This window comes from Muntiacus reevesi, chromosome 11 (genome assembly GCF_963930625.1).
Source record: "Muntiacus reevesi chromosome 11, mMunRee1.1, whole genome shotgun sequence".
Lineage (NCBI taxonomy): Eukaryota > Metazoa > Chordata > Mammalia > Artiodactyla > Cervidae > Muntiacus > Muntiacus reevesi.
Window position 1 is genome coordinate 66,003,873 of NC_089259.1, and position 24,905 is coordinate 66,028,777.

A 24,905-nucleotide genomic window follows, 5' to 3' on the forward strand; every position below is an offset into this window, starting at 1 on the left:
TCCCAAAGTAAACCCTAAGGTTCCTAAAGTCTTGTTCCATGGAATTGGTAGAAGACCATGAGGGGAGCAAGCCTGCTTAGTGTTCCCCTTTGAGTGTAGGATGGAGAATGTTATGGAGACCAGAAGTGGGTGCACTGCTGTGAATTTCTGACTGAATGTGGCTCACACTAATTGAGGACTCATATTTATATCCTACTCATGCTGGTGGCCCCCGGCTTCTTTTATGCATCCAGAGGCTTAAAATAAAGACCCTCTTAGATGAGTCCTGCTGTTGCTATGTTAAATCATCTACTTTTCCTGTATGTTGGGATGTTCTGGTACTACATATCACTGATGGAAGTATTTTGCCTCAGTGTCAGATGGTTTGTGATAGGTCAGAGGTAATGTGTGCAAAGGACCTGACACATGGTAGACACTTCAATGTGAGTTCCCGTCCTCCTATCTTACCCTTCAAGGCTGAGAACCACATCTTATCAACCTTGAATCCCAGTGGCCAGGAGAGAGTCATGGGCATCCTAGCCTCCTGTGACTTTGTAATGGATTCTAAGTCCTCCAGACAGAAATGCAGAAATGCACTAGATCTCCCTTAAAAATATACATAGATGTTCCTTGATAACCAAACCCAGGAGCCTGGAATGATTCTGATTAGTATTCAGATTAGCTGTTCACTTTCTAGACTCAAGAATCACTCTCTGAAATTTAGGAACCAAATAGATTCAGATCTCATATGCTTGCAACGTGCTATGTAAACTCCTGTTTACTCTTACTCTCTGTGAACTCAGTTTACTGTATTTGGCTAGCGTTTGAGCCCCAAGAATGTTTTATGTTTCTCTCATTGAATGACACAAGTCATCTAGAGGGATACATTAGCTCCATATCATTTTGCATGTTATTTTAGAGGAAATTTTTGCATTTATACTTTAATTGATTTTGTTATGTGTGTGTTGAGAGTCATGTTCTATTTTAAGCAAAGCTCCCCAACAGCGAATAAGCTCATGTGGATGACATTTAATTATTTCTCATAGATTCCTATGAGTGGGATGGCTGGGTCCAGGAGTCAACACATATGTGGTTTGGCTAGATATTCCCACACCGTTCTCTGTAGGAGATGGACCATCCTGTATTCCTACCAGTGTGTGAAATGTGTCTGTGTCCCACAGCTTTGCAGAGGAGGACATTGTTGAACTCTTGAAATTTGGGGTTCATTTTTTAAAATTTCATATCTCACTGCCATTTTCCCCTTCTAGACTGAGAATATACAAGTTACACTACCTCTAGAGGACCATTTGGAAGGAAAAGTTGGTTTTAAGACCTATAAGAATTATTTCACAGCTGGTGCTAACTGGCCTGTCATCATCTTACTTATTCTAGTAAACATCGCAGCTCAGGTACGTAAGGGTGTTTATTTTGATTTGTGCACTCAGCTATTTATGTTATATTTTATAATTATTTTAAAATATTTGTATTAAGAGATTTATCTCAAAGACTTGGCTCATGCAGTTGTGGGCCTAGCTTTGTAAATGTGAAATCAGAAAGGCAGGCCTGCAGGCTGGAACCTCAAACAGGAGCTGACCCTGATGTCTTGAGGCAGGATTTCTTCCTCCTCCAGGAAGCCTCAGGTCTTGCTCTAAAGGCCTTTGACTGACTGGATGAGGCCACCACAGTGTTGAGGGTGATCTCCTCTCCTGAAGTTCTGATGATGGATGTGAACCACATTCACAAACTACCTTCAAGGCAACATCTAGACAAGTGTTTAGTTCAATCACTGGAGATTGGCACAGCCAAGCTGCCACCCAGAACTGACCATCACTGTTTCTGTCAAGCTTTTTGCTTTGAAAAATCTCAACATTTGTTTCGTTATTACTGCCTTTTGCAGTCCACTTGGATTTGCATTGAAGTACATTATATTTGGGGAGCAAAATCTTCTAGGGAAAAGGGGATTTCTTTTAAAGATAGTAACATGTAAGATGCCCTCCCTGGCCTGTGGTCATTGGGGTGAGGGACTTCGCGCAGACCTGAGCCGGAAGGACCGCCTCCGTGTCCTGGAGCCTTCCCCTCCCCCATCCTGTGAGAGGGGTGTGGAGGCTAAGTGATGTCAGAGTCTGAGTGACTGTGTTTCCTGCTCCAGGTCGCCTACACCCTGCAGGACTGGTGGCTTGCATACTGGTGAGTGATTCCTGGTCTGACCCAAAGTGCTAGGAAATCTACATGGAGCCTCACTTTCCCACAGAGTCAGGGGGAGAGATGGGGCAAGTTCAGCCTCCTCTTCTGACCCTCAGGTAGTTTCCCTGAAGAAAAATGAAAGTTCCCGTGGGTGGTGTGTGATCCCCTTGTCGTTTCTCCCCATGTCCCTCCCTGTAGCAGCTTCTTCACGGAAAATTCTTTTTCTTTTCTTTAACTTTAAATATTGTATTTTAACTTTTTATGTTGTATTCCAATATAGCTGATCAACAATGTGATAGTTTCATATGAACAGTGAAGGGATGTAGTCATACATATATGCGTACCCATTCTCCCCTAAACTTCCCTCACATCCAGGCTTCCACATAACATTGGGCAGAGTTCCATGTGCTATACAATAAACCCTGTTGGTTACCTGTCTTAAATATAGCAGTGTGTGCATGAGCATCCAAACATTCTAACTATCTTTCCCCTTGGCAACCATAAGTTCATTTTCTCTCTGTCTTCACAGATAATTTTGAAAATTGAAATTCATGATTCAGACTTTTAAAAAGAAGACACACAAAGGGCCTTGTGAGCTGGGAAACACTTTCCAGCATAAAATACCTTTCTTTAAGTAATTTTTTGGTGATATTTGTGTAAATTTTGTACATATCTATAGTGTAATACTTTTTATTTCCTGTTCCATAGGGCAAATGTACAAAATGACCTGTATTTTGGGAGATATGTAAAAAAAAATGAAGATGTGGTGTTCGTTCTGAACTGGTACTTAGGAGTTTATTCAGGTAAAGCTGAGTCATTTCCTCCATTATATGAGAGTTTAAGGCGCTTACAATGAGTCTGTGTGAGTAACAAGGGCTACCAGAGTAATTCAGTAATGTCTTAACAGACTAAGTGTCTAAATCACATTTACTCAATGTATTAACTAAAATAATTATTTTAAAGCTCTACTAGAAGAAAAGAGGTTGAATGGAGACTCTTAATTTGGTCCATACTGGATTTTGGTAGTTAAACCAGGATTGAATATTGAGAAAATCATCCACTGGAAATATGTAGCTATTGTGTATTCTAATAGGTGCTTTAACTAAATTTTATATTGCTGTATGGATTGGCAAGGGGATTAGAAATGGATCCCCACCCTGTGGTTCAGGTTGTTCCAATTCTGTCCGAATAATCCTTGGCTTTTATTGATCTTGAATGAAATCCTCTGGCTGCATGGACCCCATATAAAAGCATTATTCCCTCCCAGGTATGCATTATTCCCTCCCAGGTATTCCCCCTTTCCACACTGCTCATTTCCTGGGCTTCACTAATAACTCAAGAAGCTAAGCAGGGGAAGTCCATTGTCTGGAATGAGGATTCCTTCTCTTTCTTACCCTGAGAACACAGTGTTACCTCCTCCCCAAGTGTGTGATTAATTCAATTTTGGCTTGCCAGACTAATATTATCATGACTGTCTCTATTCATAAGAGTATTTAGGATACATATAGCATAGCATTACATACTATTTAAAGGATGTCTTTAACAAAAATTTTAAATGCCTTGTTTATCCAGTCATCCGTTTATGGACATTTTGGTTGCTTCCATTCCCTAGCTTTTGTAAATAGTGTTGCTATGAGCACTGGGTTGCATATGTCTTTTGAATTATGGTTTTCTCAGGATATGTGCCTAGTAGTGGGATTGCTGGGTCGTATGGTGGTTCTGTTTTCTATTTTTTAAGGAACTTTCATAAAGAAAGCTGAGCACCAAAGAAGTGATGTTTTTGAATTGTGGTGTTGAAGACTCTTGCCTTGGACTGCAAGGAGATCCAACCAGTCCATCCTAAAGGAGATCAGTCCTGGGTGTTCATTGGAAGGACTGATGTTGAAGCTGAAACTCCAGTACTTTGGCCACCTGATGCAAAGAGCTGACTCATTTGAAAAGACATTGATACTGGGAAAGATTGAAGGCAGGAGGAGAAGGGGATGACAGAGGATAAGATGGTTGGAGGGCATCACTGACTCAATGGACATGAGTTTGAGTAAACTCCGGGAGTTGGTGATGGACAGGGAGTCCTGGCAAGCTGCAGTTCATGGGGTCACAAAGAGTCAGACACAACTGAGCAACTGAACTGAACTTATACTGTTCTCCATAGTGACTGTAGCAATTTACATTCCTACTAACAGTGCAAGAAAATTCCCTTTTTCCACACCTTCTCTAGCATTTATTATTTGTATATTTTTTGACGGTGGCCATTCTGACTGGTGTGAAGTAATATCTTATTAGAGTTTTGATCTGCATTTCTCTAATAATGATATTGAGCATCTTTTTATGTCCCTCTTGGCCATCTGTATGTCTTATTTGGAGAAAGGTCTATATAGATCTACCCATTTTTTGATTTTTTTATATTAAGCTGCTGAGCTGTTTGTATATTGTGGAGATTAATCCCTGGTCAGTTACTTATTTTGTAATTATTTTCTTCCATTCTCAGGACTGTCTTTTTATTTCATTTATGGTACATATATATACTGGGTAAAGGAGGAGGGGGGGGGCTTCCCAGGTAGCTCAAATGGTAAAGAAACTGCCTGCAATGTGGGAGACCTGTGTTTGATCCCTGGGCCAGGAAGAACTCCTGGATAAGGGTATGACAACCTACTCCAGTATTCAGGCTTGGAGAATTCCATGGACAGAGGAGCCTGGCAGGCTACAGTCCATGGGGTTGCAAAGAGTTGAACATGACTGAGTGAGTAACATGCATATACACTGGAGTATTACTTATCCATAGAAAGGAATGCAATTGGGTCATTTCTCGAGATGTGGATGGACCTAGAGTCTGTCATACAAAGTAAAGTAAGTCAGAAAGAGAAAAACAGAAAAAAAAAATATACTTGAATTAATGCATATATATGGAATCTAGCCCCTTCGTGGATCACTGCATGGTGAAGGAGCTGGCATAACTCTCTGAAGCTATGAGCTATGCCATATAGTGTCACCTAAGACAGATGGATCATAGTGGAGAGTTTTGACAAAATGGGATCCACTGGAGGAGGGAATGGCAAACCACTCCAGTGTATTAGCCATGAGAAACCCATGAACTATATAAAAAGGCAGAAAGATAAGATGCCAAAAGATTAGCCCCCAGGTCAGAAAGTGTCCAATATGCTACTGGCGAAGAGTGGAAGACAACTACTAATAGCTCCAGATAGAATGAAGTGACTGGACCAAAGTGTAAACAATGCTCAGTTGTGGATGTGTCTGGTGTGAAAGTAAAATTTGATACTGTAAAGAGTAGTATCACATAGGACCCTGGAATGTTAGGTCTATGAATCCAGGTAAATTAGATGTGGTCAAGCAGGAGATGGTAAGAGTAAACATCGACATCTTAGGAATCAATGAACTAAATTGGACAAGAATGGGTAAATTTAATTCAGATGACCATTGTATCTACTACTGTGGGCAAGAATCACTTAGAAAAAATGGAATAGCACTCATAATCAACAAAAGTCCAAAATTCAGTTAAAAATGACAGAATGATCTCGATTCATTTCCAAGGCAAACTATTCAACATCTCAGTAATCCAAGTCTATGCATCAACCACTGATGCTAAAGAAGCTGAAGTTGACCAGGTCTATGAAGACCTAGAAGACCTCCTAGAACTAAATGCAGCATTCTAGAGAATAACAAGGAGAGACCAGAAGGCCTTCTTCAGTGGACAATACAAAGAAATAGAGGAAAATAACAGAAGGGATAAGGCTTTTCAAGGAAATTGGAAATATCAAAGGAACATTTCATCTAAAGATGGGCACAATAAAGGACAGAAATGGTAAAGACCTATTGGAAGCGGAAGAGATCAAGAAGAGATGGAAAGAATACACAGAAGAACTGTACAATAAAGATCTTAATGACCTGGATAACCACGGTGATGTAGTCTTTCATGCAGAGTCAGACATTCTGGAGTGTGAAGTCAAGTGAGCCTTAGGAAGCACTGTTGCCTATAATGTAGTGGAGGTGATGGAATCCCAGCAGAACTATTTAAAATCCTAAAACATGATGTTATTAAAGTGTTGCACTCAGTGTGTCAGCAAATTTGGAAAATCCAGCAGTGGCCACAGGACTGGGAAAGGTCAATCCTCATCCCAGTTCCAAAGAAGGGCAGTACTAAAGAATGTCCAATCCATCAGACAATTGCACTCATCTCCCATGCTAGTAATGTTATACTCAAAATCCTTCAAGCTATGTTTCAGCATCATGTGAACTGAGAACTTCCAGATGTCCCAGTTGCATTTAGAAAGGCAGAGGAACCAGAGAGCAAATTGTCAACATTTGCTGGATCATAGAGAAAGCACAGGAATTCCAGAAAAACCTCTACCTCTGTTTCACTGACTAAGCTAAAGCCTTTGACTGTGTAGATCATAACAAACTGGGGAAAACTCTTAAAGAGATGGGAATAGTAGACCATCTTACCTGTCTCATGAGAAACCTGTATGTGGGTCAAGAAGCAACAGGTAGTACCCTGTATGTAACAATTGATAAGTTCAGGCTGGAGAAAGAAGTATGACAAGGCTGTTTGTTGTCACCCTGTTTGTTTAACTTATATACAGAGCACATCATGTGAAATGCTGGGCTGGATAGTTTACAAGCTGGAGTCAAGATTGCTGGAGAGTATCAGTCTCAAGATGTGGGTGATAGCACTCTAATGGCAGAAAGTGAAAAGGAACTAAAGAGCCTCTTGGTGAGGGTGAAGAAGGAGGGTGAAAAAGCCAACTTAAAACTGAATATTAAAAAATTAAGATCATGGCATCCAGTCCCATCACTTCATGGCAAACAGAAGGGGAAAATCTGGGAGCAGTGACAGATTTCCTCTTCTTGGGTTCTAAAATCCCTGCAGATGGTGACTGCAGCCATGAAATTATAAGACAATTGCTTCTTGGCAGGAAAGCTATGACAAACCTAGATGTGTTAACCTAATGTGTTAAAAAGCAGAAATGCCACTTTGCCGACAAAGGTCTGTATACACAAGGCTCTCTTTCCAGTAGTCATGTACAGATGTGAGAGCTGGACAATAAAGAAGGCTGAGCACTGAAGAATTGATGCTTTCAAACTGGGGTGTTGGAGAAGACTCTTGAGAGTCCCTTGGACTGCAAGGAGATCCAACCAGCCCATCCTAAAGATCAGTCTTGGGTGTTCACTGGAAGGACTGATGTTGAAGCTGAAACTCCAATACTTTGGCCACCTGATACAAACAGATAACTCAATGGAAAAGACCCTGATGCTTGAAAAGGTTTAATGCAGAAGGAGGAGAGGGTGACAGAGGATGAACTAGTTGGATAGCATCACTGATTCATGAACTTCGGCAATCTCCAGGAGACGGTGAAGGACAGGGAAGCCTGGCATTCTGCAGTCCATGGGTTTGTGAAGAGTTGGACATGACTTGGAATCTAGAAAAATGGTACAGATGAACCTATTTTCAAGGGATGAATTTTTAGGGGATGAACCTATTTTCAGGGTTGTAGATGTAGAGAAAAATGTTTGGACACAGAGCGGGAGTGGGGAAGTGAGAGAGATGAATTGGAAGATTAGAATTGACATATACACACTGCCATGTGTAAAACAGACAGCTAGTGGTAAGCTGCTATATAGCACAGGGTGCTCAGCTCAGTGCTCTGTGATGACCTAGCGCGGAGGGAATGGGGGAAGGGAGGTCCAAGAGGGAAGGGATATATGTATATGTAGAGTTGATTTACTTTGTTGAACAGCAGAAACTAATACAACATTGTAAAGCAACTATACCCCAATAAATTAAAAAAAAAAAACTAAAAATTGAAATATTCTCACAGGAAATGCTTGTACAAGCTTTCTACAAAGAGTAAGTTATGTAGAAATCCACTCATTGAAATTTTTTATTTATTGATCACTTGATAAGAAACTTGAATCTACCAGCAGTTTACCTTCTGAATTAGTGGACAGTGAGGGCTTAGAGAAGAAGGAAGGGATTCTGTTACACATTCATATAGGATGGTGGACTCAGGCAAATTCCTGTTGATGGAATTCAGGAATTTGAGCAGCTTTCAGAAATTAAATAACACTGATGTGGTAGCTGAATGGAAAAAGTACTTGATGGAATATATATTGCCAAAGTTATCCCCTCTCTTTATAGCATTGTGAGTTGAAGAGATGTTTGGAGGGCTATTTTAATTTTTATATGCATAGTAGTGCTCTTTTATGTCATTAATAATACACAAATTTAAATGATTATATTTATTTACAAACGCTTTGGGGTTCTATATAATAGTGAGAGATTAGATTATCTTGTTTAGAATATCTCATGTCAGAATATAATTTGTTGCAATTCAATTATTTGAGAGATTGTCCACTTGCAACTTAACATGGTCTTTTTATACTCTACATAGCTACTTAGGCAAAGAAGTAGCGAGTTTATTTGTATTATTTTAAATTTTTGTTGATTTTTATTATAGTTGCTTTCCAATGTTGTGTTAGTTTCTGTTGTACAGCCAAGTGAACCATTGAACATATGTCCTATCTTTGGATTTCCTTTCCATTTAGGTCACCACAGAACATTAAGTAGAGTTCTCTGTGCTATACAGTAGGTTCTTAAGAAGCTATTTTACATGGAAGTAAATTTCCTTATAAATTACAAGGAAATGGTAGATCATGTCTCCTTTTCCCGGTTAATTCTTGTGCTGGTAGCAAAGCATTGGAGAAGGGAATGGCAACCCACTCACTCCAGTATTCTTGCCTGGAGAATTCCATGGTTAGAGGAGCCTTGGGGCTATAGTCCATGGGGTTGCAAAGAGTATGACACGACTCAGCAACTAACAATTTCACTTTCACCAAAACATACCTTACTTTTAGATTATGGGGCATGTTGTAAATAATGAGATTTGAAATGTGGAGAAAGAAAGATCAGCTACTTGTATAATTATCTTGCTTATAAGTTTTATTACAACTTATAATTGAATTAGGCAAGCCTAGAATGAAACTGTGGAGAAGGCAATGGCAACCCACTCCATTACTATTGCCTTGAACAACCCATGGACGGAGGAGCCTGGTAGGCTGCAATCCATGGGATTTCGAAGAGTCAGCCACGACTGAGCGACTTCACTTTCACTTTTCACTTTCATGCATTGGAGAAGGAAATGGCAACCCACTCCAGTGTTCTTGCCTAGAGAATCCCAGGGACGGCAGAGCCTGGTGGGCTGCCGTCTATGGGGTCGCACTGAGTCAGACACGACTGAAGTGACTTAGCAGCAGCAGCAGCAGAATGAAACTGTACTTTACACATTTTCCCCCCATGTTGTTTCTATTTAGTGAGAGGAAAACAGTGATTTTACACTTTTATTTACAAATGAATTTTTTGAGAGCATTAAACTCTTAGAGAATCTACTTTATATATAAATATATATATATATATATATATATATATATACACATAGATATATGGTTTTTATTCTGTATTCTGTATATGTAAACCTCTATATAAATTTTATTTATAGAATAAAATACACAGTATCTTTTTAAACTGCCTGCCATGATTTAGCATGGTTGAGAATAAGACAGAGATCTTGTGCTGAGTCATGTTTCTTTATTTCAGGGTTAACTGTGTCTACTGTCCTTTTTGGCATCACACGGTCTCTGTTGATATTCTACATCCTTGTTAATTCTTCACGAACTTTGCACAACAAAATGTTGGAGGCCATTTTAAGAGCTCCGGTATTGTTCTTCAATATAAATCCAATAGGTAAGTCAGACACCAAATTTTTCAGTGAATATGTCTTGTTAACACATTAAGTGCCTGGTTTGTATGAAATACAATTTCATATTTGAAAATGGAAGATACACTTGAAAGAAAATCATTGTGTCTGTTTATTCATTTTCAACAAAAGCTTCACTGATAATTTTTCCTACCAGAGAAAATCTGAACATAGGAGCATATAAGCTTTTATTCCAATTTATGCATATCTGTAAAGATAAATGAATGTTTACTTTGCAGGATGATTTAGGAGTCCATTTCTTATGAAACACCTGACAGATGAGGCAAATGTATTGAAATGTTTTTGACTAATTGTTAAAACGTTGGATGTGTTATGTAGTGTTAAACTAAGTAGGAAGGACCTTTTTCCTAGGAACATCTCTACAGAAGACAGGCTATGTGTTTCTTTCTTGCATTGTCCATTCATTTCTGGGACCACAGAGCTCTGCCATGTGCCCGTATTTTGAGTTTTACCTAAATGGTAATGTAAGATTAATTAAAATACAAGATCAGTGAAATATAAGCATCCTCTTAGATAAAATCAACTATCTAGTTTTACAATGGACTTTTGGTTACATTTAAGTGGTCTTGTGGTACCTAGCAGGTGGATCTTCAGTATTAAGTAAGAGTGTCCCTAAGGGTTCCCAGTGGTTATTTCCTCCTCCCTGTGGTCTTCGACCTGTCTTGCTTTGGAAGGTAGCCTCCTGACCTGGGTTCCTATGAAGAGTTAGTTCATCAGTGCATATGCCCACTCTGTTCAATTGGTTAGACTTCTGCTGAGGCCCAGGGAGGTTTTGTTTTTGTAGATCATGATTGACAGGGCCTGTTGAGGCAGGGATGTGACTGGAGGGAGGACAGCAGTAGCCTTGGTCTGGTCATCAACTAGCTGTGTGATCAAGGCCAAAGTAGGTAGATACTACTAGAAGCAAATCTCCAGGCAGGATGTTGTCATGGTTATAAGTATGGACTCTGGAGCCAACTTCCTGGGTTCAGTCCTGGTGCTAGTTACTAATAGTAATAGCCAGTTATGGTTATGTTAATACTTATATGCTAGTTATTTAATTTCTCTGTGTTTCAATTTTCTTACCTGTAAAATGAGGATACTGTTCACACACTTACTGGGCAGGCAAATCTCCAGGCAGGATGTTGTCATGGTTATAAGTATGGAGTCTGAAGCCAACTTCCTGGGTTCAATCCTAGTACTAGTTACTAATAGTAATAGCCAGTTAAAGTTATGTTAAAACTTATTTGCTAGTTATTTAATTTCTCTGTGTTTCATTCTCTATGTTTAATTTTCTTACCTATAAAATGAAGATACTGTTCACACACTTACCAATATCTTGATGTTGTGGGCATTAAGCAGGTTAATACATTCACAGTGCTTAACACAGGGTCAGTGCCTAATGAACCTTAGTGAGGATGTTGACATGGTGTTTGGGAACTTCTGTCCTGTGAAATGGGATTAACTGCTGCCATTTCTGTTTCACAAGACTGTTGTGAGGATTAAATAAGTCTGTTCAGTGAATAAACCTTGTGCAGATTTATTCAAGACATGTTCTTTAGTCCAGGTCCTGTGAGGGGCACAGGATGGTAAACTGCAGAAGCCCACACAATCTTAAGGTATTATGAAGCTAGAGTGAGGAAATAAGTGGAAGAGTCTTGCTATTACTGCTGTGAAGTCTCTCTACTTTGCCTGTTAAAGTGAAAACTACAGTCATACATTTGGGAGCATCAAGTGAGACTGAATTTCTGTTACCACAGCCTCTGAGTGGTTGTGACCACTGTTAACCAGGCTGTTGATGACCTGTAGACTTCTCCAGATGCTGATTTATTATTCAAGGATTTGGAACCAAGTTTAAATCTTTAAGATCACTAATCCTAGAGCAGCAGGCATACCAGTGTGTATCTTGTCTCCCTCTCCTGTGTCTATTATCAGAACTTCATTCCTTCAAGAAAATAGAAGCCCAAATAAATACTGCAAAGATAGGTCCAAAGGTTTAGGGGCATCAGTTATTATTCTTTTAGTGGTAGATTAAATTGAACTCTTCTCTGTGTTTATTTTCAAAAGTTTAATTTTTTAATAGATGATTTATTGTGGTCTTGGTTTCTGGTATGTGATGGCATGAAGAGAAAACCACATAGAGTGGTGTTACTTGTTACCAAGTTCAAGCTTGCTCTGCTCACATCACAATGCCAGTAAGTCTTACAAACGACATGTTAAGGCTAAAGAATAATGACTTTATTTGGAAACCTGGCAGACTGAGAAGATGGCAGACTAATATCTCAAAATAACCATCTTGTTGGAGTCTGGATGCCTGGTTCTTTTACAGAATATAGGGGAGAGTAGGCAAGGGAGTGAAGTCAAAAGGCCATTTATCTTACACAATAAGAAGGTAGTTTTTCTGCAGCCATTCACAGGTGGTGAGGGTCAGATTGTCTCCATGTGAGATGATAAAAGCCACTTTAGTTTAACATTCAGGCAGAAGGGCAGGGTTCCCTGACAAAAGCAGTGAATAGCAATGGTCAAAGAAACAGATCCAGCATGGAGTCAATATTGGCTCATCCCTGTTACAGTTCCTTTGGTGTGCACCTCCCCTGTCTGGAGCCAGTGTCCTGTTCTTTCTCATCCTGAGTCTCCTCAGGGTGCACCGCCCTTGCAAAGGTGGCTGCAGCATCCTTTGTTTACTGAAGTGACAGACGACATTTTTAGTTTATGCCAGATATTTACCAGAAATTCTCATATTCTATCCTGCAGCCTTAAGGATATACTATTATTGTGGATTCTGAGAAGGGAAGTAAAATCAATGATAAGTGATCCTTACTCATTTAGTAATATTTTTGTTTTCCATCCTATATCCCTCTGATCTTCTTAGGTGCTTATTCGTATGTCTGTGCTTGTCACACCTGGTATACCTCTGAAAATAAGAGCTTATTACCCCAGTAGTAAACTTACAACGTGGGAATGGCCACAAGCCATAATTTCCCAAAATGTGAGCTGCTGTGAGCCATCTGGAGGGAAAAAAAAATTGCAGAGAGATTATAATTATGTTTATTTAAAAAGTATCACTTGGCAAAATTAATCTTGATAATGAAAGCAAAATTGGTGTAACAATTAGGATTAACTTAGGTATTTTGCAACTATTTATTTACCAATTTAGCACTTGGAGTATGTCTTAGATGGGATGGATCTAAAGGGACGGAACATTCTCAAATGCACCAACCCTTCCTGTTACTGCCACAAGATTCCCCCATTCTTTTAAAAATCAGGACTCAATTTCAATTCCCCACCCACTGCCTTTGGTGGTTTTTTTGTTTCTCTTTAGGTATCATCCTATTTTGTCTTTCTTTTTACTACTGACATTGACTTATTTCATAAGAATTTGTAATATATTAAATTCGTTGTTGTGTTACCACTAAGTCATGTCTGACTCTCTTGTAGTCCCATGGACTGTAGCCTGCCAGGCTCCTCTGTCCATGGGATTTCCCAGGTAAGAATACTGGAGTGGGTTGCCATTTCCTCCTCCAGGGATCTTCCTGACCCAGGAATTGAACCCCTGTCTCTTATGTCTCCTGCATTGGCAAGTGGATTATTTAGCATGAGCCCCTAGGGAAGCCCAATATATTAAATATTTAATACATGTACTTTAAAAAAAGATGTATTTATTTATTTTTAGTTGCATTCATCTTTGTTGCTGCATGTGGGCTTTCTCTAGTTACAGTGAGCAAGGGTCACTCCTCATTGCAGTGCCTGGGGTTCACATTGTGGTGGCTTTTTCTGTTGCAGAGCTCAGGCTCTAGACACATGATCTTCAGTAGTTCTGGCTCACCGGCTTAGTTGCTCTGCAGCATATGGAATCTTCCTGCACCAGGGATTGAACCCATGTTCCCTGCATTGGGGATACTATACCACCAGGGAAGTCCCTAAATATATAGGCTTCAAAAATATTGTTTTGATTTGTTCATGAATTGTTTCTCTTAAAGCTCCTATCTGAGGAAATGAGTAATTTTTTTGTATCCTATTCTTGCAGGAAGAATTTTAAATCGTTTCTTCAAAGACATTGGGCATATGGATGACTTGTTGCCCCTGATATTTCAAGATTTCATCCAGGTAGTGTACCAGTCCTGCCAGAATTCTCACAGGGAAGAGCAGAGTGCCTGTTTCTCATGGATTTTTCACAGGGACTGGAGGTGGGCCTTTCAACCTGCTGATGTGTCCTGTTATCTTACGTAAGAGGCTGTGTTTCTGAGAGAGAAGTGCAGCTGTGATTGGGAGGCTGAGTTTACATGAGAGACACCTGGGTCAGGAGTGGCTACATAGTCACGTCAAGGTTGGTCTGAAGCAGCGATGTGCAGGGTAAATGGTTCTCCCTCTACCTTCCACGTGTCTTTTGTCAATTACTGTGAGCATGTCTCATAACAGAGAGATAATCACCTCTCATGGAAAGATAACCTAGATCAGCTAAATTATGCATTGTATTGGGCTTCCCAAGTGGCTCAGTGGTAAAGAATTTACCTGCCAATGCAGGAGATGCAAGAGATGTGGGTTCAATTCCTGGGTTGGGAAGATGCCCTGAAAAATGAGAAAATTACACAGAGGAGCCTGGCGGGCTATAGTCCATGAAGCTGCAAAGAGTTGGACACAGCTGAGCACGAGCATGATACATTGTATTCCTACAGGGGACAATTATTTGCTGTACCATTTTATTTGGATAAAGCCAGGTGTGGTTACTTACAAAGAAAAAAATGGTTAAAAATAAGGTGAAATAATACTTTAACAAGGACAATGTTGTTTAGTTGCTAAATTGTGGGACTCTTTTGTAACACCATGGACTGCAGCCCACCAGGCTTCTCCATCCATGGAATTTTTCAGGCAAGAATACTAGAGTGGGTTGCCATTTCCTTGTCCAGAGAATGTTCCTGACCCAGAGATCAGACTTGTGTCTCCTGCAGTGTAGGCAGATTCTTACCACTGAGCCACCTGGGAAGTCCACCAAGTTTCATAGAGAGAACCTTAAGATATGAAGACTTTTAAGCCAGTAATTCGATTATGGGATCAAAGTCATCTCAGAAAATGTCTTTTGCTTTTGTAGACAGTTTTTCTTTTCACAAGCTGATTGCTCTGTCTTAAGGTGTCTTATTACCAAATTCAGACTTAGATTGAAGAAAGTAGGGAAAACCACTAGACCATTCAGGTTTGACCTTAATCAAATCCCTTATGATTATACAATGGAGGTGAGAAATAGATTGAAGGGACTAGATCTGATGGACAGAGTGCCTGATGAACTATGGATGAAGGTTCAGGACATTGTAGAGGAGACGGGGATCAAGACCATTCCCCAGGAAAAAGAAATGCAAAAAAGCAAAATGACTGTCTGAGGAGGCCTTACAAATAGCTGTGAAAAGAAGAGAAGTGAAAAGCAAAGGAGAAAAGGAAAGATATACCCATTTTAATGCAGAGTTCCAAAGAATAGCGAGGAGGGATAAGAAAGTCTTCCTCAGTGATCAGTGTGAAGAAATAGAGGAAAACAATAGAATGGGATAGACTAGAGATCTCTTCAAGAAAATTAAAGATACCAAGGGGATATTTCATGCAAAGATGGACTCAATAAAGCACAGAAATGATATGGACCTAACCGAATCAGAAGATATTAAGAAGAGGTGGCAAGAATACATATAACTGTACAAAAAAGATCTTCACGACCCAGATAATCACAATGGTGTGATCACTCACCTAGAGCTAGACATCCTGGAATGTGACATCAAGTGGGCCTTAGGAAGCATCACTAAAACAAAGCTAGTGGAGGTGATGGAATTCCAGTTGAGCTACTTCAGATCCTAAAAGATAATGCCGTAAAAGTGCTGCACTCAGTATGCCAGCAAATTTGGAAAACTTAGCAGTGGCCACAGGACTGGAAAAGGTCAGTTTTCATTCCAACCCCTAATAAAGGCAATGCTAAAGAATGCTCAAACTACTGCATAATTGCACTCATCTCACACGTTAGTGAAGTGATGTTCAAAATTTTCCAAGCCAGGTTTCAACAATATGTGAACTGTGAGCTTCCAGATGTTCAAGTTGGGTTTAGAAAAGGTAGAGGAACCAGAGATCAAATTACCAACACCCTCTGGATCATCAAAAAAGCAAGAGAGTTCCAGAAAAACATCTACTACTTCTTTATTGACTATGCCAACACTTTTGATTGTGTAGATCACAATAAACTGTGGAAAATTCTGAAGGAGATGGGAATACCAGACCACCTGACCTGCCTCCTGAGAAATCTTTATGCAGCTCAGGAAGCAACAGTTAGAACTGGACATGGAACAAAAGACTGGTTCCAAATATAAGAGGGACTACGTTAATGCTGTATTTTGTCACCCTGCTTATTTAACTTATATGCAGAGTACATCATGAGAAACGCTGGGCTGGATGAAACACAAGCTGGAGTCAAGATAGCTGGGAGAAATATCAATAATCTCAGATATGCAGATGACACCTCCCTTATGGCAGAAAGTGAAGAAAAACTAAAGAGCCTCTTGATATAAATGAAAGAGGAAAGTGAAAAAGTTGGCTTAAAGCTCAACTTTCAGAAAACTAAGATCATGGCATCTGGTCCCCTCACTTCATGGCAAGTAGATGGGGAAACAGTGGAAACAGTGGCAGAATTTTTTTGGAGCGGCTCCAAAATCACTGCAGATGTTGAGTGCAGCCATGGAAGTAAAAGACGCTTACTCCTTGGAAGGAAAGTTATGACCAACCTAGACTGCATATTATAAAGCAGAGACATTACTTTGACAACAAAGGTCCATCTAGTCATGGCTGTGGTTTTTCCAGTAGTCATGTATGGATGTGAAAGCTGGACTATAAAGAAAACTGAGCGCCAGTGCTTTTGAACTGTGGTGTTGGAGAAGACTCTTGAGAGTCCCTTGGACTGCAAGGAAATCCAACCAGTCCATCCTAAAGGAGATCAGTCCTGGGCGTTCATTGGAAGGACTAGTGTTGAAGCTGAAACTCCAATACTTTGCCCACCTGACTCAAAGAGCTGACTCCTCGCCCAGGAGGTGGCGGAGCTTCTAGGAGCTGACCTTTGACTCCAGATGAGAGGGAAAGGCTGCTGTGGATGGTGGGGCAGGAAGTGTTGGTGGAAGCCACATTGCTGTGTGAGGCCCAGTCTTTCTATCACCAGCTGAGGAGGGGAAGGGACGGGGCTGGAAAGTCCTTGTTCAGCTGTGTAAGCGCACCTGTTTCAAACTCATTTTTGATTATTTTGCTTATCCTTGTTGTATAAACCTTTGAAGATTCTTGATTGTTTTTATTTTTATTACTTCTAAAGTATTTATTCCATATACGTTCCTTCATCTAATTTCTTCTCACTCCCTTAAATGAAATTTCAGATGATTTATTTAATATTTTGTGAAAGTTATGCCAGGTGTTGCTAAGGAAAACCCTGGATTCTGAGTAGTTGTCTACACTGCAGGACAGTCCACCCCCTCAGGTGATGTCATTCAGAGACCAGATCCCAACAGAGAGGTGATCGTGAGTTTGTGCACCATCCTGTACACTGACTCTCACAGCTACCAGATATGTTGCCTGTTTAGTCCCATTATATGAGTGGTGGGGGAAATTGGAGCTGCTTACCATTTCAAAGGATGAAGGAAAGCAGCTTAAAAAATCAATTTATGTGGTGTGATTGCACCTGATAGTCATTCATGATGTCAACAGCTTTAAAGTGAGGCAGTGCAGAGCCCCGCAGTCTCCCTTTCCAAGCCCCCGTCCCAGCTTTCCCTCTTACCGTCTCTGCCCCACAAAGCCACACTCTCCTTTCTGTAAAATGGAAAAATAATGCCCACTTAACAAGATTGTTGGAAAGACAAAATGAAATTCATTTTAATATTCTTATTTGCATAACATCTAAATGCATGTTGAGCAGTAAGTAACTGTTTTTAAAATACCACATATGTGTTTTAGGTAGGAAATAGTCTGATGACAGTGGTATTTGTTGTTGTTCAGTCACTAAGTCATGTTCAACTCTTTGTGACCCCATAAACTGCAGCACACCAGGTCTTCCTGTCCCTCACTATCTCCCAGAGTTTGCCCAAGTTCATGTCCATTGAATCAGTGATGCCATCCAGCCATCTCGTTCTCTGCTTTCCTTTTCTCCTTTTGCCTTTGGCAAAATGGCATTATGTTGCATTAAAGTTATTGTCAGAGAGAGTTTCCAGACCCATAAATATCAACTCAAGATTTTGTATCACAGAGATTCCAGGTTTATGATCCTTGAAGATTTGAATGGACACTTTCTTATGTAGACTCACAAAATAAAAATCAGTTGTTTTCAAGACAGACCATTGAGCATTAAGTATTTCAGAGTAATGTAATTTTCATACAATTTGCCAAAGTCCCAAATAACACTGAGTAAGAAGTCTCAATTATCTACAATTCTTGTCATTGAAATCATCACCTCCAAGGAGTCTTCCTACTGCTAAAATAAGTAAAACTGAAAGTGAGATGTGGAAGTTAGGTTTAGGCATTTTAATTAAAAAAAAAAAAAAAAAGTTTGGGGCGTGTGAACTTGCACACAGCTGCTCCCAGAAAAACACTGTAATTTATTGAGGAAAACTAAGTTGTAAAATGCTTATTCCCCACACATCCCTCATTCAGCAGGAAAAAAACAAAATCAGCAGCTTGTCAGAGCTGAACTGAGTCTTCACGTCCGTTCATGGACACAAAGGGCAAATACCCTTGAGCCACCAATGCCGGCTGTGGTGAGAGCACCTCACCACAGCTACAATGCTGTGTGTTACACAGGTAATGCTGTGTCATTCCCTCCTCAGCACACACGACGCACTGACTGCAGTTTTATGAAGTGAAAATGCCCAAGAAAAAGAAAATGTGAAGGAGGTGTCCTCAGTCATTTCTTTCCAGAAAGGGGAGCACAGAAGAACATGCCAGTGCATCTGGATATTGAGAACGAAGCCTGAGAATCAGCATAATTGGTTATTATGGGTCACTTGCTTTTACAGCCTTTGCTTGTCTCAGCACCTCTGACCCTTGCATTTCGTTGTGTAGGGATGTCAGGGAAAGTGTGTAGAGAGTATTCCAGCCTCTCCCACTGAATAATGAGTTTGTCATTTTGAGATTTCTGTGGTGTGGACCCCTTCCCTAACCCCTTCCTCAAATTTCCCTTGGGGACGTTTATTTTTAACATATATTTAATACGAGTCCTTTGTGGATATTTTCTTCCAGTCAGTGGCTTGCCATTTATATCCTTAGTGGAGATCAAGGTTTAATTTTGATGAAGTCTAATGTTTACCTTTTTCTTTCGCAGTTGATGTTTTTGTATCCTAAGAAATATTTGCCTATCCTTAGAACTGTGAAGATATTCTTCTATGTTCTACCATTTTAGATATTGATGCATCTTGCACTAATTTTTATATGTGAAAGAGTAATTGGTGGTTGAGTTATATTTTTTCCAATTTTTCTGGACACATTTGTTAAAGACTTTTATGCATTGAATTAAGGAAATCTGCATCTGTATAATTTATTTTGTTCCTCAGTAGTTGCAGTTTATGCTGATATTTTGATCCTTATACTAATACTGCATTCTTAGTTACTGTACATTTTAATGAGAGATGAAACCCATAGTTTAAATTGTCTAACTTTGTGCTTCTTTGTCAAGGTTGCTTTAATCATTCTGGATTCTTTTACTTTTATGTGTAAATTTTAGGAGTCTTTCAATTTGTTTTTAAATAAAAGCCTGAAAGTTTTATTAATATTTCCTTTTAGCTGTAAAATATTTGAGAAGTCTGAGTCTTAACAATGTTGGATCTACAGTTACTAATATGTGTCTCTGCTTATTTAGGCCTTTAATTTTAGAAATAATTTGTAATTTTTACTATAGACATCTTACACTTCTCTGGTTAAATTTATTCATGCATATTTGCTTTTTCATAGTATTATTGGATTTTTAAAAAAATATTTATTCATTTATTTTGGATGCACTGGGCCTCCTTTGTTATATATGGGCTTTCTCTAGTTGCGGTGAGAGGGGGTGACTAGTAGCTATGGGTGGACTTCTGATTTTGATGGCTTTTCTATTGCAGAGTATGGGCTAGAGGGCTCATGGGTGCCAGTAGTTGCAGCAATCTGGTTCTAGAGCCTGGGCTCAGTAGTTGTGGCACATGGGCTTAGCTGCTCTGCACATGTGGATTCTTCCCAAACCAGGGATCAAACCCATGTTCCCTGCATTGGCAGGTGAATTCTTAACCAGTTGGAACACTAGGGAAGTCTTGTTTCTGATACCATTATTCACTTGCTTGTTGCTAGTCTATAGAAATATAGTTGATTTATTTGTGAATTAACTTTGCATTGATGGAGTCAATAGTGGTATGCTTTTTTATTTTTTTAATTCTATAGGATTTTGTCCATATGCAATCATGTCAGCTGTAAATAATCACAGTTTTGTATCTTCATTTCCAATATTTATGACTTTTATTTCCTTTTCTTGACTTGTGGCTAGACTTTCCAGTTAATGTTAAAGAGAATTGGTTAGATACTATAATCTTGTATTCTCAGGGAAAAATCAATAATTTTTCATTACAAATAATATTAATTGCATTTTAGGTAGATATCTGTTATATTGAAAATACTTCTTTTAGTTCCTCAATTGCAAGAATTTTACTTTTTTTAAAAAATGAAGAAGAGGTATTGAATTTTAACAAATATTTCTTCTGCATCTCTTCAGCTGGTCATACAATTACTTATCTTTACTCTCTTAATGTGAATTATGGTGATTGGTATTTGAAAGATAAACTTAACATTCCTGGAAAAGACTTTACTTGAAAGAGGAGAGTGAAAAAGTTGGCTTAAAGCTCAACATTCAGAAAACTAAGATCATGGCATCTGGTCCCATCACTTCATGGCAAATAGATGGGGAAACAGTGGAAACAGTGGTTGACTTTATTTTTGGGGGCTCTAAAAACACGGCAGATGGTGAGTGCAGCCATGAAATTAAAAAACACTTACTCCTTGTTAGGAAAGTTATGACCAACCTAGATAGCATATTAAAAAGCAGAGACATTATTTTGACAACAAAAGTCCATCTAGTCATGACTATGGTTTTTTTTTAGTAGTTATGTATGGATGTAGGAGTTGGACTCTAAAGAAAGCTGAGCACAGAAGAATTGATGATTTTGAACTGTGACGTTGGAGAAGACAGTTGAGAATCCCTTGGACTGCAAGGAGATCCAACCAGTCCATCCTAAAGGAAATCAGTCCTGGATGTTCATTGGAAGGACTGATGTTGAAGCTGAAACTCCAATACTTCGGCCACCTGGTGCAAAGAGCTGACTCATTTGAAAAGACCCTGATGCAGGGAAAGATTGAATGCAGGAGGAGAAGGGGACAACAGAAGATGAGATGGTTAGATGGCATCACCAACTCAGTGGACATTGGTTTTGGTGGACTGCGGGAGTTGGTGATGGACAGGGAGGCCTGGCGTGCTGTGGTTCATGGGGTCACAAAGAGTCGGACACGACTGAGTAACTGAACTAAAATGAATGTAGCATCTTTTTATTTATTGCTGTTTGTAGTTTGTCAAGAATTTCTGTACCTGTTTTTCATGAAGGATATTGGTCTATAATTTGCTTTCCTTAAAATATTTTGTCAGCTTTTGTTACCAGAAGTATGTCAGTTAGATCAGTTGTTCAGTCATGTCTGACTCTTTGCAACTCCATGAACCACAGCACGCCAGACCTCCCTGTCCATTAGCAACTCCTGGAGCTTACTCAAAACTCATGTCCATCGAGTCGGTGATGCCATCGAACGATCTCATCCTCTATCATCCCCTTCTCCTGTTGCCTTCAATCTTCCCCAGAATCAGGGTCTTTTCCAATGAGTCAATTCTTCATATCAGGTGGCCAAAGTATTGGAGTTACAGTTTCAGCATCAGTCTTTCCAATGAATATTCAGGACTGATTTCCTTTAGGATGGACTGGTTGGATTTCCTTGTAGTCCAAGGGACTCTCAAGAGTCTTCTCCAATACCACAGTTCAAAAGCATCTTATGTATCCTCATGAAAATACATGGGAAATATTTCCATTTTTAATGGTCAGTTTAGTGTCAGCTTGACCAGACTACATTCCTCAGTTTTTCAGTCAAAAGTTGATTTGTGTGTTGCTCTGTAGGTTTTTTTTTTTTTTTTTTTTTTTTGCTCTGTAGGTATTTTTGTAGATGTGATTGAAGTCCATAATCAGTTGATTTTAGTAGGGACAAAGCCTCCCTGAAGTAAAAAGAAATCCTGCATGTGGTGAACAGCATCAGCTCCTGCCCAAATGTTCTAGCCTGTCCTTTGTAATAGGCGACCCTGAGGATTATGGGCTTGCCCAGTCAAGTTAGATTGTGGAATATTATCTTTTTTATATTGCTATATTCAGTTCATTGGTATGTTGTTTAATATTCTAAGACAGTTTGGTTTGCAATTTTTCTTTCTTTTAAAGTCTTCATCTGGTTTTTGTATCATGGTAATGCTGGACCCTGGGAAAGTACGCTGGAAAAGTTTGGTAACACTTTTCTGCACAAGGTTTTTGTGAAGCCCTCTGGACTTACAGTCTTTTCTTTGAGAAATTTAAAAATTATGTATTCAGGAAATTCATTGGTGGTCTAGTGGTCACAACTTGGTGCTTTCACTGCTGTGGGCCTGAGTTTGATTGCTGGTAGGAAAACCAAGATCTCACAAACTGTACAGTATGGCAATTTTAAAAAGGATTCAAATTCTTAAATCAATATGCAGTTACTCAGGTTTTCTATGTCATTATGCTAGTTTTGTATGTAACTTTTAAAGATATTTGTCCTTTACATTAAAATTTAAAAATTTATCTGCACAATGTTTATTATATTCTCTTTGTAATGCTTATGGTATCTTATGTGTTAAAATGAAAGCTAAAGTGTTAGTTCCTCAGTCATGTCTGACTCTTTATAACCCCATGGACTGTAACCTGTCAGACTCCTCTGTCCATGGGATTCTCCAGGTGAGAATACTGGTATAACTAACAATGAGAAAACAGAAAGAGAAATTAAGGAAACAATACCATTCACCATTGCAACAAAAAGAATAAAATACTTAGGAGTATATCTGCCTAAAGAAATGAAAGACCTATATATAGAAAACTATAAAACACTGGTGAAAGAAATCAAAGAGGACACAAATAGATGGAGAAATATACTAGGTTCATGGATTGGAAGAAAAAATATTGTGAAAATGACTATACTACCTAAAGCAATCTATAGATTCAATGCAATCCCTATCAAGCTACTGACGGTACTTTTCAGAGAAGTAGAACAAATAATTTCATAATTTGTATGGAAATATAAAAAACCTTGAATAGTCAAAGCAATCTTGAGAAAGAAGAATGGAACTGGTGGAATCAATCTGCCTGACTTCAGGCTCTACTACAAAGCCACAGTCATCAAGACAGTATGGTACTGGCACAAAGACAGAAATATAGATCAATGGAACAAAATAGAGAGCCCAGAGATAAATCCACGTACCTATGGACACCTTATCTTCAACAAAAGGGGCAAGGATATACAATGGAAACAAGACAAACTCTTTAACAAGTGGTGCTGGGAAAACTGGTCAACCACTTGTAAAAGAATGAAACTAGAGCACTTTCTAACACCATACACAAAAATAAACTCAAAATGGATTAAAGATCTAAATGTGAGACCAGAAACTACAAAACTCCTAGAGGAGAACATAGGCAAAACACTCTCCGACATAAATCACAGCAGGATCCTCTATGACCCACCTCCCAGAGTATTGGAAATAAAAGGAAAAATAAACAAATGGGACCTAATTAAACTTAAAAGCTTTTGCACAACAAAAGAAACTATAAGCAAGGTGAAAAGACAGCCTTCAGAATGGAAGAAAATAATAGCAAATGAAGTAACAGACAAAAGATTAATCTCAGAAATATATAAGCAACTCCTGCAGCTCAATTCCAGAAAAATAAATAACCCAATCAAAGAACTAAACAGACATTTCTCCAAAGAAGACATACAGATGATTAACAAACACATGAAAAGATGCTCAACATCACTCACTATCAGAGAAATGCAAATCAAAACCACAATGAGGTACCATTACATGCCAGTCAGAATGACTGCTATCCAAAAGTCTACAAGCAATAAATGCTGGAGAGGGTGTGGAGAAAAGGGAACCCTCTTACACTGTTGGTGGGAATGCAAACTAGTATAGCCGCTATGGAGAACAGTGTGGAGATTCCTTAAAAACTGAAAAGAGAACTGCCATATGACCCAGCAATCCCACTCCTGGGCATGCACACTGAGGAAACCAGATCTGAAAGAGACACGTGCACCCCAGTGTTCATCACAGCACTGTTTATAACTGCCAGGACATGGAAGCAACCTAGATGCCCATCAGCAGACGAATGGATAAGGAAGCTGTGGTACATATATACCATGGAATATTACTCAGCCGTTAAAAAGAATTCATTTGAATCAGTTCTGATGAGATGGATGAAACTGGAGCCCATTATACAGAGTGAATTAAGCCAGAAAGATAAACACCAGTACAGTATACTAACACATATATATTGAATTTTAAAAGATGGTAATGATAACCCTATATGCAAAACAGAAAAAGAGACACAGATGTGCAGAACAGACTTTTGGACTCTATGGGAGAAGGTGAGGGTGGGACGTTCTGAGAGAATAGCATTGAAACAAGTATACTATCAAGGGTGAAACAGATCACCCGTCCAGGTTGGATGCATGAGACAAGTGCTCAGGGCTGGTGCACTGGGAAAACCCAGAGGGATGTGGTGGGGAGGGAGGCAGGAGGGGGGATCGGGATGAGGAACACATGTAAATCCATGGCTGATTCATGTCAATGTATGGAAAAACCACTACAATATTGTTAAGTAATTAGCATCTAACTGATACAAATAAATGAAAAAA

The 24,905-nt window shown here is 39.3% G+C and overlaps 1 protein-coding gene across 1 annotated transcript in view; it reads left to right on the forward strand.

Annotated features, from left to right (window-relative positions):
• The window catches only part of LOC136144146 (ATP-binding cassette sub-family C member 4-like), a 158,554-nt gene that overhangs the window by 61,956 nt on the left and 71,693 nt on the right, over positions 1-24,905 (forward strand). Inside the window, exons 16-20 of the mRNA XM_065901806.1 lie at positions 1,248-1,388; positions 2,129-2,166; positions 2,872-2,966; positions 9,773-9,919; positions 13,960-14,039. Coding sequence (XP_065757878.1) covers positions 1,248-1,388; positions 2,129-2,166; positions 2,872-2,966; positions 9,773-9,919; positions 13,960-14,039 — 501 coding nt within the window. The remainder of the gene's footprint in view (positions 1-1,247; positions 1,389-2,128; positions 2,167-2,871; positions 2,967-9,772; positions 9,920-13,959; positions 14,040-24,905) is intronic.